This window comes from Cervus canadensis, chromosome X (assembly GCF_019320065.1).
Source record: "Cervus canadensis isolate Bull #8, Minnesota chromosome X, ASM1932006v1, whole genome shotgun sequence".
Taxonomy (NCBI): Eukaryota; Metazoa; Chordata; class Mammalia; order Artiodactyla; family Cervidae; genus Cervus; species Cervus canadensis.
The window spans coordinates 69,422,990-69,440,386 of record NC_057419.1 but is presented as its reverse complement, the minus strand read 5'-3'; the positions used below and the strand labels follow the sequence as shown (position 1 = coordinate 69,440,386).

The 17,397-nt window shown below is 37.6% G+C and overlaps 1 protein-coding gene across 4 annotated transcripts in view; it reads right to left on the bottom strand.

The window, feature by feature from the left end:
* Nucleotides 1-1,125: 1,125 nt before the first annotated feature.
* TAB3 (TGF-beta activated kinase 1 (MAP3K7) binding protein 3) overlaps nt 1,126-17,397 on the bottom strand; it is a 90,702-nt gene continuing 74,430 nt past the window's right edge. For 2 of the 4 annotated variants that reach the window (XM_043458096.1, XM_043458097.1), the window contains 2 exons: nt 14,118-14,219; nt 1,126-5,253 (listed from right to left, as the gene is read on the bottom strand). In XM_043458096.1, coding sequence (XP_043314031.1) covers nt 5,105-5,253; nt 14,118-14,219 — 251 coding nt within the window. In that variant the 3' untranslated portion in view covers nt 1,126-5,104. Of the gene's footprint in view, nt 5,254-14,107; nt 14,220-17,397 lie in introns of all 4 variants that reach the window. The other 2 variants (XM_043458098.1, XM_043458099.1) reach the window with 2 other exon arrangements.

Here is a 17,397-nt window from a genome sequence, read left to right as displayed (position 1 = left end):
AAACAATGGAAACAGTGACAGACTGTTTCTTTGGACTCCAAAATCACTGCAGATGGTGACTGCAGCCATAAAATTAAAAGAGGCTTGCTCCTTGGAAGAAAAGCTATGACCAGCCTAGACAGTATATTAAAAAGCAGAAACATTACTTTACCAACAAAGGTATGTCTAGTCAAGGCTATGGTTTTTCCAGTAGTCATGTATGGATGTGAGAGTTGGGACTATAAAGAAAGCTGAGTGCCAAAGAATTGATGCTTTTGAACTGTGGTGTTGGAGAAGACACTTGAGAGTCCCTTGGACAGCAAGGAGATCCAACCAGTCCTAAAGGAAATCAGTTCTGACTATACATTGGAAGGACTGATGCTGAAGCTGAAACTCCAATACTGTGGCCACCTGATGCGAAGAACTGACTCATTGGAAAAGACCCTGATGCTGGGAAAGATTGAAGGTGGGAGGAGAAGGGAACGACAGAGGATGAGACTGTTGGATGGCATCACCGACTCAATGGACATGAGTTAGAGTAAAACTCCAGGAGTTGGTGATGGACAGGGAGGCCTGGCGTGCTGCAGTCCATGGGGTCACAGAGTCGAACATGACTGAGTGACTGAGCTGAACTTGTATGTATGTCTGCCAATTTTCATATATGTAAAAAATGTAGTGGAAGTGATTCTGACTTTAAATAAGCCTAATCATTGAAAAAGCTGTCTTCAAAAATTCATCTGCCATATTCTCTGTGTACAAGTTGGGAAGGGTGACTAGAGATTAGGAGGGTGATTGTTTCCCTTTGAAAAACTAACGACAAATTATATAAAGAAAAAGAACCAGTCATTCTTTTGTAAGTAAGATGTATTAATGAGGAGTGAAAAATGTAAATTCTTAACCTATGCCACCTTTTATATAAAATTTGCTTATTTATACTTTTAACCAATTTCTAAGTTACAGCAATGTACAAATACTTAGTACCCCAAATATAACATGACTACATTTTCTAACAGAAGAACAGAGATGCGATGAAAGATGAGGTTTCTGAGACAGCCTATTTCAGTCCAGAAATATGAATGTAGGAACTAGACTGGTTTGATATTATAAATCATTTCTAGCTACACAGAAAGGATACAGAATGTAGTGTTTGCTTTTACTTTATTAATTTATTTTGCAGGATTCTTTGACTTTCCGAATATGTACTGTTTGGAGGTTTGATGCATGCATAGCCTTTTAAAATGCCTTTGTCTTAATACAATTTCACCTCAAAATAATTTGATTCACAGCATACACAGAAATCTAAAAGAGACACGGTATTTACAAGATTTAATAAGTTCTTGCTGTTGTAGGCAAGAAACTGATCAGTTCTTTTACAGTAGGGAAACATGGACATTGGGTGTCATTATAAATAAGAATTCAGAATTGTTCAGTCTCAAAGCAACATTTCATGGCTTTAGAAATTAAAATTGAGTCATCATTCTGTTAATCTCTGAATGCTCAAGCCGTGCAAAACCTACTTGTATTAAATATTTGGGGATGCAAATAATATAGGGAAAAAAAATACATGTCTGGTGAATGTGAAATTATCAGAATTATCTTTTACAATAAGAAAATACTGTTAATTCTTTCAAAAAGATACAGTAGTGGTGCAACAGACAGTGCCAAATTTATTCTGATTTTAAAGTTACATTTCAATTGTCATTTTTCTCTATGGATATACAGACACACACTGTAACGACTCATTCAAAGTCTGAAGAATGATTACAATATTCAAATAAATCAATTTAAACTATAAGGGGACATCTTCACATTCCAGGGTGCATCATTGATATTTTCAAAGGACAATTTTTCTAGGCCTTATATTCTTGCTTTTTGTTTATACTGTCAAAAACATTACAATTACCTTTTAAAATACTATATAAAGTTCAGTTGCCACAGAAAGTTGGAATATGAACCTTAGATAACCGGGACAAAGCAATGTCAAAATTTAAGGAAATATTGATTTCTTATAATAATTATAAGTACTAAAGTTGAGACCAGCTCCTTAAAATTATTAAACTGCTCATCACACTCCCATCTTTTCAGGGAAATAAACAAATTAGCAACACTTTCCCCACCATCATTAATCTGCTCTAAAACTACCTTTATTACAATGCATTTCTTTTGTTTAAAACACCACTGCCTCTAACTCTCTCAAACAAGGTCATTATTTGAAACATTTTACAAGGCTTAGAAAGTTTCTGGCTCCTCTTTTGCCACTTTAAATTTTTAAGACCTACCTCAAAATGTAAGGGGCAATGTACTGGGACAAAATGACAAATGTGCTTTCAAAAAACTCAGTTTACAAAACGGTGAAATAATGTAAAATGTATAGTCAGGTCTATGTTACCAGATACATCAAACTGGTTGTAATTTAAGAAAACACCTTTTTACTAGGAACAAGAAGTGCACCAACTGATCCAAAAAGCATAGGCACCTCAGCAGCCAGATCCTTCTGAAAAGGCATCTTGAAAGGTGACAGAATTCTTGTTCAAACTGGTCACAAGCCAGAAGTAGTCTATATATGGGACATAGTTAAACATATCAAATGTATTGGTGTCAAGTAATTTTGCTAATTTTAAAAACTGACTACAGCCTATGTTGGTGTATGAAACGTGTGCAGAACCAGAAATGAACGTATACAAAACTCCCTTAAACATCAATCTCTGATGTCTCAAACCCCACCCTCTACACCTATCAAATAAGACTGGTATCTCATTTTTCCTGGCAGGTGAAAACAATGATTTACTAGATAGATCACCAAAGGACTGGAACCATGCATCTACTGTGTGATAACAGTTCAATAACCTGGATGTATGTTCATGCAATAGTTTTAAAGTCATCTACATGGTTTTAATAAAGCATCAAACTGTTTTCATACATGCTACCTTCACCCTCAACTGACAAGTGCCAAGTTAACTGCTGCCACTTCAGCATATCACTAAGAATACTGGGTAAACCTTTAGCTAGAACATCAAGCAATATATGTATTTTTTACCCTATTTTGTTACTTAATACCAAGTGGGGTTTACCATCTCTAAAGAGATATGAAACCATACAAAGGCAAAGGCATTGGCATTATTACAGAACAGCAGGACTGATAGACTTACTGGAGATTGACAGACACCAGTGCTACAAAAGCTTTTAGAGAATGAGTGCTATTTTCAGGTCAATGCTTTTAAGCCCATCTGCTTTCTCACCTTTATTTTCACAGTTTTGCCACAGTTGTTATATGAGAGATGTTTTATCAGTGTAATTACATAGCCACGCTGACTCTGTGAGACAAGTAGATACTTTCAGGACATTTTCCACATATGAAAAAAATGTTTTCAGAGCTGCAGGTACAGTGTGAAATTGTGATTTTGATGGAAAGCTATGATAAGTTATTATGCCTTTGGTTTCATTATGCTATTAAGTGCAGCTTGTTTTTCCAGATCTGCCAGAGATTACTGCTAAATTAGCATATAATGACAGCTTGAAGCGAGCGTGCGTGCCTGTGTGTGAGTGAAAGAGAAGGGGGACAGCTGGTATGGGAGAGCAGATACTCCTCAGGTATTTTACCTGAGGGAAAATCCTTTAGGATTAGGAAACTTACCAATTTTATTGCTGTTTACATGTACCCAAATAAGGGGAGATTCCAAAATCCAATTTTGAGCTTGGAAGAAACGTCAACTGCCCTAATTCAGTGTCCTATTAATAATTTTCTGGTGGTGCACTTTAGTGAGTCAAATGATTTTATATCTCTTCAGTTATTTATACCCTAAGTTTCTAACTTCATAAATAAGGAGTGCTTTAGTATCATCTGAACTATCTGAACAAACTTAGTATCATCTCTGAATACAGTATGGTAAAAATTAAGTTCTTAATTTCAAAGTCCTTTGTATTCACCTTTCTCTTATTTCTTAACTAGCCTTTTCTTCCTCCCCAAATAGCGCAGTGTGCAACTTTATGATATTGGCTAACTATAATTTTCCTCACACTGATTTGTTAACATATGTGCAAATACATCTTTATTGAATGAGTAACAGTAATTTTTTTTCAGCTAGATTAGGATTATGGCACAAGTATTCTCTGTGCTGTAAACATCATGAACTCATCACAAAATTGGAAGGCAGGGCCGGGTGGGGAGGCTCTATGGACTGCAAACGTTTCTTATAGAACCACAGCTGAGCTCAAGATTCCAAGTGGATTTTGGAATGGATTTACATTCGGCATACATTCACTATGCTATTGGCAAAGCGCAGTTTTACGAGAAGGTCATTCATAAAATCAGAATTCATAAGGACTTGTTGGTTATTTTAAAAAACGAGTGGCCTAATAAAAGCATGCAGTAACTTAAAAAATCTATCTATTCTGCGGCATAATTAGGTCTTAGTTACCAGTGTTGATATAGCTTGATGAATCATTGTACAAGCAAAAGGAATCTTATCACCTCTGATTGTACTTTCAAACAAAGGGCACGATATGCCGAATTCCTGACTGCTACAAGTCACATTTTAAAACATCTTGTTTCTGTGTTTGAAATTACCCCTGAAAAAAGCAGCAATTACAAATACCCTTATTGTTTTGCTCCCCACCAAAAACATCCTCTGAGTGCTTTCCCTGTCCTTTTCCTTAGTAGGAAGCAACAGGAAGAAGCCTGGGGAGCCTGGGTTTTCCAGAGATCTGTGACCAGGTAAGTCTGCTCTGGCAATTCACAGTTTGTCTGCATAAACTGTAACATGTTACACCATTATTCAAAGTTCTAGTTTATAAAATAAGGGTCACTCAGCAGTAACTTGAATGATTGGGGTTTCACAGAAGAGCTCTTGACTTCTCTGTGTACATTCTTTCAGGAGTGAATCCTTTCCCCATTTCAAGTATCCCTTTCTATCTCTAACTGCACTGAGTTAAGACAGCAGGGGGGAAAAACCCTCCCCATTTTTCATTTATTGAGCACAAGTGGCTACAGTGTCCTTCTCCCCACCCCCCACCCCATGTTGTCTGAAATGAAAAGGCTGGGTAGATGAACAGATTCCCCAGGTTTCCTTTTCTTCTAATGGGTGCTCAAAGTTACACTCTCAACCTAGTGCAGACTCCTGGGAATTCAAGTGTACCGTGGCATCTCACACTGCTCACAGCGATTTAGTGCGGGGTGGTTCAGAAAGGTGCAGCTATCACAATTCCACGGAGCCCCTTCATAGTCTTCATCTCGGGGTTGTGTCCGAGGACTCTGTTTGGAGCCACCTGGGTGCTCTAAGAGAAGTAAGGAATGAAAGAGAGAAAACAGAAAATAGACTGAATTTTTTTTCGAAGTACAATCCAAATGGAAATTGAAAATTACCCCCCGCCGCAAGCAAGGGAAAAGGTTTTGTGAAATGAGAAAGCCAAGTCATATGCACAGCTGCTAGAAATGAAGAACCAAACAGTAAGTTTATGATACACAATCTAATTTGTTCTCAACTATTTTATTCCTCTAAGTAGCTAGAAGTCCAGCACAGACTACCTTCCAAGTTTATTGTCTCTAGGTGGACAGTGACTGCTGCTGCTGCTGCTAAGTCGCTTCAGTTGTGTCCGACTCTGTGTGACCCCACAGACGGCAGCCCACCAGGCTCCCCCATCCCTGGGATTCTCCAGGCAAGAACACTGGAGTGGGCTGCCATTTCCTTCTCCAGTGCGTAAATGTGAAAAGTGAAAGTGAAGTCGCTCAGTTGTGTCTGACTCTTTGCGACCCCAGGGACTGCAGCCCAGCAGGCTGCAGCCCAGTCCATGGGATTTTTCAGGCCAAGAGTACTGGAGTGGGTTGCCATTGCTTTCTCCACAGATATGCTCTATTCCAGTCAAATGGAAAAAAAAAAAAGAAATGTCATACAGCATGTTAAACTCTACCTTCTAAGTTCTCCCTCACAACCTCAGCCTGCCAGTGACTCCCACCACCCACAATACTAGCCATAGTATATCAAACATCTCATAAAATGTGTGCCTTCTTCCTTGAGACTTTCAGCTCCAAAATATGCATGTTTTTAACAATCATGGTTTGTCAATGGTGCGACAGTTCATAAAAGTTTCTCCCAGAAAGAAATATAAAACAGAAATATAGAAGACTGTGGTTTTTCATGAAGCTAAATTCATTCAATATGACTTATATCCTCAATTCTTCCCTGCCTTTTGTCAATAAATTTAAAGATCTTTCAGATGTGAGTTATTAAACATGTCTATACCTGGCAATATAAAATGCTGGCAGCCTTATGCTGGTCCTCAGGATTTAAAAAAAACTTAAAATTTACATTCCTCCTAGGTCCTCATTCTCTCTGGCCTTGTACTCAAAAAGGTTCTTTGCCTTTAGAGTTGCCTTCCATGAACAGTACCTACTGAAAGTGGGGTTAGGGACTAGCAGGCTCCCAAGTTCCAGCTGGAAAACCACCCTGGAATCTGAACAAGGTCAGCAGGCTGGCGAAATCTACCCATACACCTAGAAATCCTCACTAAAAACTGCAAATGGAATTAAGATCTAAGGTAAGCAGCCTTCCTAAGCAGGTGACAAAAGAAATTGAGATCTGAGGAAGCTTTAATCAGTTACCATCTGGGGTTAAGCACACTGTCCATTGGAAATACGCTTTATCAGTTGGTCTTTAATGACAAATCACTGTGTGACTATTCCCCAAGAGGTAACGAGAAATGAGTTCTAGACCCTGAATCTTTTTGCAGGTATTGTAAGGCTCAGGCTCAATCAGGAAGGTGTTCTCAACCTTCCAGTAGAACAGAAAAACATTGGCTTTTCCAGCCTATTCTTGACTATAAAAAGGAGATGGGTTTGTTGACTCTGGCTTCAACTATTGCTTTTAACTGCCCATTAGCATCCACCTTGTATCTTTTGGCTTGATGAAGTAATAGTTGTATTTTATGGCATGCCCAGAAGAATTTAAACAGAAAATTATTTTCTGCCTGTTTGGGCTTCCTCCTTCCCCTTTAGTTTGTATTGTGCATCTGTATCAACCCAACCTCCTTAGGAGATACTATTCCTTCTCAATCTTGTAAAGGGTCAGGATGACTCACTCCTCACTTTGTACATGCAGTTCTGGATTGTATAAACTGTTGACACATCATCTGAAGTATAATCCTTTGTCTAAAACAACTTACAGAACTGTGCTTGGACACCTAACAGTCCTCACAGCTTTCTGTTTCCCAAGTTATAATCCTCAGGTAGGTTCAAATAAATTTTCCATTTCTTTCTCAGATCAACTACTGATTTTTTCATTGATATATGCATAGTGAAGCTGGCAGGATATCAGAGATGCTCACAAGGACAGCTGGAGTCTACCCTGAATCAGCACTCGATGCCAACGTGGGTCCATTAAGCCCCACCAGCTTCTTGGTCCTTCTTAGGTGTTCCAGTGAGTTCTTCTGATATCTGGATCTCATTGCCTTGATAATCCTAAAAATTTTATTTGAGCTGTTTTTATTTAAGACTTGGACTCTTAAGAGTCCCACATGCATTTCCTATGCAAGGATGGAGGGGATCTTGGGCGGAGACACAGGGAAACACAGGTGGTTGCGTTTTTGGTAAACTGGCCTAAATAAAGAAAAAAAAAGTTGCTATATGGCTGGAAAAAAAAAAAACTTCTGGTAGTAAAACAAGAGACTGCATTATTCAGCTCCTAAGAACACAGGACATTTGCTCCTTTCAGCCATGTGGCATTCTCGGGTGACTGACAACCTAGCGTTAGTGTCTGAAGATCAATCCTTGTGACTGGCAGTGGTGGTCCAGCAGGGGAACTGCACTGCAACCGTAAATACTGCTCTTCTAAGGATGCACATGGTAAGGATAAATCATCCAGTGCTCTGATGACCCACAGGCATAGTAGACTGTCAAGAGGGAGAAACTGAGCCAAGGGCAACTCTTTGGGGAACTACAGTCAGAAGCAGCATCTATCTGATCCACCACAAGGTCCTCAGAAAGCTCAGATCACATGCATATTGAAATGAGACCGCTGAATCAGTACTGGAACCTGTGCCTCAGGCCCCACAGCTTCCAGGCGGACAGCAACCTACTGGGATACCAGCTGGGTTTCTGTATGCTCACAAGTACTTACATAATTAGGAATTAAAGGAAGTCCCACCCTGGAATGGCCAAGATGGGATTCTTGGGCACTCCAAAACTGCACTCAGAGAAAGCCCAGCAGAACAGGCTTGTCATGTCACTCTCTCCTGGATCCCTGCCTGCAGGGTCTACTGGAAATAAAAGTGATGAGAGTCGTTCTCTTTTCCAAACTGAGGTTAGCAGGAGAAAATATAGAGCTAGCTCCTTGGATCCTTTAAATTGGTTAAGTCTTCTAAATTGTTAACATTTAAGAGAGCTCTCATCCTGAAATACTGTATTAATAGCTATTTTAATTGGTATGCAGAAGGCCCCAAAGGCTCCAAAACTCCCAAAATAATCTCAATGAAAGATTTATTGTTGAAGGCTAAAGGTTAATGATATAAAAGGTACCTAAACAAAAACTTTATAAGCTGACATAATTATGCTCTCCTCTGTCCTTTGAGTCCTTGTATTCTAGTAATTCTCTGAATTACCCTTCCACTCTGAAGAGAGTAGTAAGTGATTAGAAATGATACCACCTAAGGCTGTACGCAAGCGTCTTCAGATCAAAGGCCAAACTGAGTGCTCTAGGTAAAGAATTTCTTAAACCCAGGGTGGACCCTCAAAAGTTTTTGTAAACAGATAATCAAGATGGGAGGCCACTTCTGACTAAACTGACATGTATCTGATATTGAGAGCCTGACTGGATTTTTTTTGCCTTTTCCCCAAACTAAATGGGGCTTTCTCAGGTGGCTGAGTAGCAAAGAATCCGTCTGCCAATGCAGGAGACACAAGAGGCACGGGTTTGATCCCTGGGTCGGGAAGATCTCCTGGAGAAGGAAATGGCAACCAACTCCAGTATTCTTGTCTGGGAAATCCCATGGACAGAAGAGCTGGGTGGGCTACAGTCCTTGGAGTTGCAAAAGTCAGACATGATTGAATGAATGGGCATGCACGCACAAAGTTAAATGAGGAAATGAGAAATATTCTACCAAAGGTGGATGGGCATATCAGTCCTTTGATGTCATTAAGGTGGCCATGCACTTCTTTGAGAAATTAAAAAGAGCTGTGCTTGTTTTACCAAACAAGTTTTTACAGAACTAGAGGTGTGGCTCCAGGAACAGTCCAAAGCCCACAATCCTTTAACATGCCCCAAATCTCTTCTATTTATCTTAAGAGGCTTGTGTTAATAAAAAAAAAGAAACTGGGTTATCATATATGTCCACAGTTTGTCATGTCAGCATTTCCTGATTGGCAAACAGTTCATAATTACTTGTTTCTTAAGTTTTTGCTAGAAACTAAGGTTTCTAATAAGGAAAACATCTTTGTATGCGATTAGGATGGGGAACACATGTAAATCCATGGCTGATTCATGTCAATGTATGGCAAAAACCACTACAATATTGTAATTAGCCTCCAACTAATAAAAATAAATGAAAAAAATGTAAAATAAAAAAGGAAGAAAAAGGTATAGGAAACGAAAATGTGTTTTGTTAATGGAATGGGAAGTAATTTTGTCATAAAACTGGTTATTTCTAAATGGGAAAGAAAATAAGGGACAAATTAATATGAATATAGAAAGTTGAAGAAAGTTTATGAGAAAAGAATCTTTAGAATGGAATTCTGTGGATGGTCAGGACTAAGTAAATTTGAGTATATGAATTTTAATATTAAAGGGAAAAATGGTACAAAACCTGAATTTGGTTTTCAAAATTTTCTTCTAATAAATATTAATCTGCTTCTGATAACATATTGTAAAGTTCCATTACATTTTAAGCAATGTGTTATACCTTTCTGTATTTGGTTTTGAAATCTTTTATTGTCATTTTGACTAAGGGAAAATAAGCATTGCTTCACAGTAATCTTGAAGCATGATCACGAAGTACTCGTGATCCTGTTTGTGACTAAGTGCTTTGAAACCTTAATATTTTTGACAAAATTCCTTAAGATCACATTCTAAGTGAAATTCATTTGACTTCTTAGATAACTGAGGTTTTTCCAAAGGGCCCCTGGAACACCTCAAGAGAAGTGTTTACTTATCAAAGAAAAGATAATAAATTAATTAGGCTTATCTGGTATGTTAAATTACATGGGAAGCATGGTCAAATGGTGACAAATCTTAGGTTATATTATGTGGGTAGATGTTATTTATATAGATACTCTAGAAATTATATTGAGCTCCTAAAAGTCTGGTACATGGTACACACTAGCAAAATGTTATCAGTCATAATTCTAGTTATTATCATAAATCGTGGTATTCCACAGAAATAGGAAAATATTTGTTCATTTGCACTGTAGTCAGATCTTTTAAAGATGCCTTTTTAAGTCCTGTAGAGACCTTTACTGCTTTATTCTTTTTTTTTCCTTTTTAGAGATAATTTATTTCAGTTTCCACCTTCTGACAATCTGAGGTGCAATACATGGACTTTTTTTTCTTCACAGGAAACAGCTTTGATTTTTAGCGCTGTTTTGAGAGCTCAATCTTGATACTGCTTTATTCTGATGCATTCTGCAAAAAAAAAATGCTTCATCTTCAGGAAGATATATAGAAAGGACTTTCTCATTGGTATAGATAGGTTTCTATTAACTTTCAGATCATACCACTGAACTGGGTAAGAAATTAAAAGAATGACAAGCCTGATGGCTTCTTAAATCTGATTAACAGAATAACAAGATCAAAGATTAGTCACATAGGACTCAGTGAATTGATGAATATAAGTATTTTTCCCTCTGAAATATTTTGGGTTTTAACTTGTATTTTCCATATATAAGGAAACCCTTCCCTTCAAGCTAATTATGACTTACAGCAACTTTCAAGCACAGTCAACTTAAAAGAGTCAGTATGATAAATTATACTTATGTAAATAATCAGGTCAAGTTTACTGAAGCCAGACTTATTTTGCAAATCTTAATTTGGTGACATTCTATAAAAATGAGGGTAGTTTTAGAGGGAAAAATTCTACTAAGGACATTATGTTCTCATGTTGTCTTTAAGGTTTTTCTATTTATTGCCCAAGACTAATTACTGTAAAGGTTGTTTCAGTAATCTGTCTTTGGATGAAGATCAAATGCCCCATGACCTGCAACGAAGAGAGTATGCATACTGGAAAATACATTAGATAAAGGATTCTTTACAGCCATACTGGAAGGGGCTGTATCAGGCTCTGCAACTCCTACTTCTGACACCCCAAACTGATGAAGACCAGTGCTACCAGATCACCAGGATGAGAAGACACGCAGGAAGTAGACAGCTGATCCAAGATGCTGGGCCAGGCCAGTATGCCAATTAATAATTGTTCACATGTTTGCTTAATGAACCCAATGGTATTCTTCCTTATAACTGTGCTTTGACCTCAAATGGATGGAACAGTCCTCAGTACTTTCTGAAAGACTCTCCCAGATTATAATTCTCAGGTTGGCTCAAATAAAATTTTTCATTTCTTCTGCAGAACAACTATTTTTTTTTTTTTTGCATCGACAGGCTCATGACTCCTAAAGATGTAATAGTTGTATCTTTTGTCTTATATGGAAGAATAAAAGACACTTCTGTTGAAGCTTCTGTTTGAGGAAAAATGTGCTGTATACCATTTCCATAAAAGGTCCTCTCTTGAATAGTAGTCTTTATGCTTTTCTAGGGCAGGCAACTTGTTATTTTGTGAAGAATTTATCACAGTCAGAAAAGTTCAGATGTTAAACCCATAAACTGTTATATTCCATCTTTCTGTGCTAACTAACTCCAAACACAGCTTTCAGTTTTAGATTGTGGCAACGCAAATGTTTAATATGTAAAGGTTTTTCAAACTCCTTTTTTCTAACCTACAGAAATAACTGGAAAATCTTTTAAACTAACTAATCTAGGGTACCTGGGGCTCTCTTCACTGTTTTGACTGTAGGGGAGAAAAATTCTTTTTCCTCTACCTTTCTGAGTTCTTGGCTGAGACACCCCTGCAATAAAAGATTAAAGTTTATTAACATGTATACTCCTGTATACATGAGTGATACCCAGCAAAACTGAGTAACTTCCTGGGATGGCTGAAATCTTAGCATCTTCAGCTAAGACAGAAGAGGTTAGAGTGTGTATGGGAGTTTACCAGGAAAAGCAGAGTAAATAAGCACAAGGTTTAGTCAGTGCCTTCTCCATTGATGCTTTTGTCATTTACAGTCACAAGGGAGACACAGAAGGAGACTGCCTTTTTAATGTAAATGTCCCTTACAAAAGGGTATAACTAATATTCTGTTTTCCAAGCTTTCTAGTATCTGCAGTTGCTCAGAATAATCCTAATGCCAAAGAGGCATATTTTGGGATGGCATGTTCTGTTACCCTTCAATACCATAACAATGTAATTTGGAACAGCAAGTCATGCTGAATTAACAAATCAAAAAATATGTAAAAGGCATCTAAGAATTATTGTTGGTCCAAAAAAAAGACACTGCTCATTTCATCATAGAGTGCATGCTTGTGTGTTAAGTCACTTAAGTTGTGTCCAACTGTCTGTGACCCTAGGGACTGTAACCTGCTAGGCTCCTCTGTCCATGGAATTCTCCAGGCAAGAATCCTGGAGTGGGTTCCTGGAGTGCCATGCCTTAAATCTCCTTCAAGGGATCTTCCTGACCCACAGATCAAACCAGTGTCTGTTGGGTCTCCTGCATTGCAGGTGGGTTCTTTACCACTAGCGCCACATTCCCTGCTGGCTCAGATGGTAAAGAATCCATTTGCAATGCAGGAGACCCAGGTTTGATCCCTGGGTTGGGAAGACACCCTGGGGAAGGGAGTGGGTTCCCGCTCCAGTATTCTTGCCTGGAGAATTCCATGGGCAGGAGCCTGGGGGGCTACAGTCAGTCCATGGGGTCGCAAAGAGTCAGACACTGCTGAGCAACTAACAGTCACTGTAGAGAAACTGCTTTAATAAAAGCAAGTAAAATCCCAAAGACATTTTAGATGTTTGCTTTCATTTGACCTAAGGTGTGAAATGTTTTATGGAATATTAAAAAGCAAAGATGTCTCATGCCTCGTGGAAAACAAAACATCTAAAGAATATGCATATTTATATACAAATAAGAACTGAACGTTTAAGACTATTTTTAAATGGATTAAACTTAATAGGCTAATTTTTCGTAAAAATGACTGTCCTTACAAATGTCAAAAGTTAGCAACTTACAGGTTAATCCATATTGTTTATATTATATAATAATGGGAACACAGGAAAAACTGATCAAAAGGATGCAACTCAAACTGTAAACAATTCTCAACATTTTCTATAGTTTTACAGATAACCTCATAGAAAATTATTTTTCAAATAACTGGAAATATGCCAACTAGGCAAAGAAAGGAGGATTTGTTCTGTAATTATATGAAGTACAGTGTAGTTTCATGCTTGGTTTGTTCCTATGGTGGAGACCTTTTCACCTAGTTATATACTATTTCTGCATTAAGGGGAATTTAAGAAGTATCAAGTGTGGCCTTGTTTTCTGTGTTGAGTGTGTCAGTCACTCAGTCATGTCCAACTCTTTGCAACCCAATGGATTGGGACATGCCAGGCTTCTCTGTCTATGGAGGTCTCCAGGCCAGAATACTGGAGTGGATTGCCATTTCCTTCTCCAGGGATCTTGCTGACTCAGGGATCAAACCTGGGTCTCCCGCATTGCAGGCAGACTCTTTATTGTCTGAGCCACCTGGGAAGACTAGACACTATTATTTTACAAGAATCTGTCCAATATGGTGGGTCACTAGCCACTTGGTATGCAGTCACTCTGAACTGAGATGTACTGTAAGTAGAAAATACATACCAAATTTTGAAAAGTTAGTATGAAATAAAGGTAAAAAAAAAAACACTTCACTCTTATAAAACTTTGGCTAAGAGAAAATTTTAAATCATGTATGTGGCTCTAATTGTGTTGCTATTAGACTGCACAGCCTTAGAAACTCAGTAAAGAGTAATGTCTTAAAGGAAAAAAAGGTTGACCTTTACTTATGATAACTCTACATGGGTTAACACATGTGGTTGGACACTGCACAAAGTCTAGACATACAAGTACAAACCATCTGCGGCTGCTGCCTGGGTGTCATGGACGTCCTCCTGTACTCTGGAGGTCACGCTAATTCTTCGGGCTTTTCTCTCAATTGTGCAGGGGTCTGATGAGTCTGCATGAGAAGAAGCAAAGCCAGGAAGAAGGGATCAAGCCGTTCATTAGAAGAGAGTGGACAGGCTCTCAAGAATCTTTCACAGGATACATGCAGTATTTATTCTTTGTGTTACTTGATGCTACCATTAGTTCTCCCAGGAAGGCAAGGGCCATATTTAATACTGCTTTTACAACCTATCCAGAATGGCTCTTAAAAGTTTTTTCATCCTCTCTCATTACTTGGAATGCATGCCTGATTTCACCAATTTCCCAGGCTCGAGTGAGTTGGAGTGCAAACTTAGTGCTAATAATTAAATGTCAGTATGAACACAAAATTTGGGACATTATACTTGAGAAATTCCCTGATTAACCAACAGTTACTAGAAAATTATGGGTTTAAAGTCCACTATCCACATTAAAGGTAACAGTAGACTACAGCATTTTATGAATAAAGAACCAAAATAGTACTTGAAAAATCAAAACCAACTCAAATATTATGTACTGGTAACACATATTCCCCAGTTTTTTCATAAATTCCAGTTACCTATATGTGCAAAAGTCCAGCAGCCCTCACAACATGGAATGAAGGCATACCCCTTTCTGGCTAGAATACTGTTTTTATTAATTTTTAGGTAATCAGTAAACCGTGTTTTGTATTAAGTAAAAACAGTAAAGAGTCTGGCTGCAATGTGGGAGACCCGGATTCGATCCCTGGGTCAGAAAGATCCCCTGGAGAAAGAAATGGCAACCCACTCCAGTATTCTTGCCTGGGAAATCCCATGGTCAGAGGAGCCTGGTGGGCTACAGTCCATGGGATCACAAACAGTTGGACAGGACTGAGCGACTAACACATACACAAAAGTCAAAAAAGGCAGACTTCATATTATTTAACCTTAAGAAACAAAAATTTTAAATTTTGTAATCAGCTCTGAGCCTATAAGCAGTCCTCTAGTTCAACCAACCTTTGGAGATCAGTGTTTCACAATGCTAAGTGTTGTGAAGCAGAGTAAACATCTCCTTTAGGCTCCTAAGAATAAGTTCTATTTCTTAGATTTGTAACCCCCTTTATAGCATCACATACCTCCTTCTCACTGATTCTTCTAACAACCCTGTACAGAAGCTAAATATTTGGACTGATCACCTCTATTTATGTACAAACTGGATATAAAGAAGGTCAGGTGGCCAAGACAACCAGAACCAGTATGACAGCAAGGTCAGTGCCCTCTCCACTGTAAGTCACGGTGGGGGGCATACTTTCTGAATCAGCTGAAGAGCTTACACATACATTGCTTAACTGCAAAGTCTAGTCCAAAAAGGTTTCTCTGTCTTTCCTTCTTTCTCTTAAGTTATCACACCTTTTATTCAGATAAACATCTATATTCCACTTGGTTATTCTAAGTCTTGTGCATTACCATATGAATTTCAGAATCAGATTAATGCACACAAAAAAAGAAAAGTTAGTTAAAATTGGTATTTCATCAATATGAAAAGAATAGGTATCTTAACAATACTGATTAAAAAAGACATGGTTTATGACTTCATGTAGGCATTGTTTGATTTCTTTTGGTAGTGTTTAATCATATTCAATATACATATCTCTGGTTAAATTTATTTAATAAGTGTGTCACTTATTCTAATTGTTTCTGGGTATCTCTAGATTTTCTTCACAAATAATCATGTCATCTGGAATGGCTGCTGAATTCTATCAGATGTTTTTTCCTGTATAATGAAATGATTGTATGCTTTTTCTCCTCTACTTTCTGAACATTGCATTCTTGAGCTAAACCCAAGTTGGTCATGATATATTATCTTTTTTATATTGTGAATATTTTATTCGATTTTTTTGTTTGGCTTTTATGTTCATGACGATTTGATTTGTAAGTCTGTTTTCTTTTTGGGAGGTAGGTAATGTGCATCAGGTTTTGGAATCAGAATCCTACTGGCTTCATAAGAAAATTAGATGCTTTCCTTTCTTCTCTGTTTCCTCAGAGTTTGTATGATTGGTATTATCTCTTCATTTTTTTTTAATCTCATTAAATACTTGATATCTATGGGGATCACTAGTGTAACCATCTAGTTCTGAAGTTTTCATTGTGGGGAAACTTTTGATAATGGATTCAATTTCTTTAATTACATACACAACTATTAAGTTATTTCATCCTATCTTTTCATTTCTGATTTTGATAATCTTTTTTTTCCTGTTTTTTATCCTTCAAAGATCAAATGTTTGGTTTTGATAACTTTCTCTGTTGTTTTTGTGAGATCAATGGTTCTTGTCTTGATTCTTAAGTAGAATTGTATGTCACTGATATTAGATTTCCTTGTCTTACATGAGCATTTAAAGCTATAAAGTTCCTTCTATGCACTACTGTAAAGAATCTGGCCTTGCTCAAAGAGAGGTCTAGCTTTGTCCCTAGCTCCTGGAAGATTACCTCTAAAATTTTGAAATTTCCCAAGAGATAGAAGTATTTTTATTAGATATGGTGGGCCCTCCAAACCACAGAATTTATGCTAAAAAGGTGGTGCACACTGGATATATTCCTTAAATAGGGTGATTCTTCCATGACAGCCCTTGAATCAATTCACTGGATTACCACTAGGTAATCCAGTAGACACAAATCTGGTACTTGGTAGTCATCCATTGATTCTTCTTCACACTGTTTTTAGACAGCAGGAGGCTATTTTAAATTCAGGTCAGTTGAAATATCCATAGTACTATTAAACATTGGAAAGAACATGTACTTCATTGCAACCTATAAATGAAATACGTAAAATATTTTGTACTGAGTGTTGCACACAAAGCTGTTCAACCAAAATTTAAGTACTGTAGGGCAGCTAACATTATTTGTGTAGAATTTTCAATTCTGCTTTAAGTTTTGAGATTATAAAATGTTACATCCTTAGGTAATGCATTTTCCATTATCAATATTATGTCTTTATGATCAGTCTATTTTGAGTTGCTTAAAGCAAAAAAAGATTAACCAAAAGAGATTAAGATATGAAATGCATAGTTCACGACATTCTTGAGAATTACTAGAATGGAGAAGAAAATGATTAATTGGAACTTCAGTATATCACACAGAAATGATTTAAGAATTATGCAAAAGTGACCCCTCCAAATCTTGCTTATGTAGCATTTATTTTGTCCTTGATGAGGAGACACCTAGTGTCAATCTAATTGCTATGCCCACCTGTTA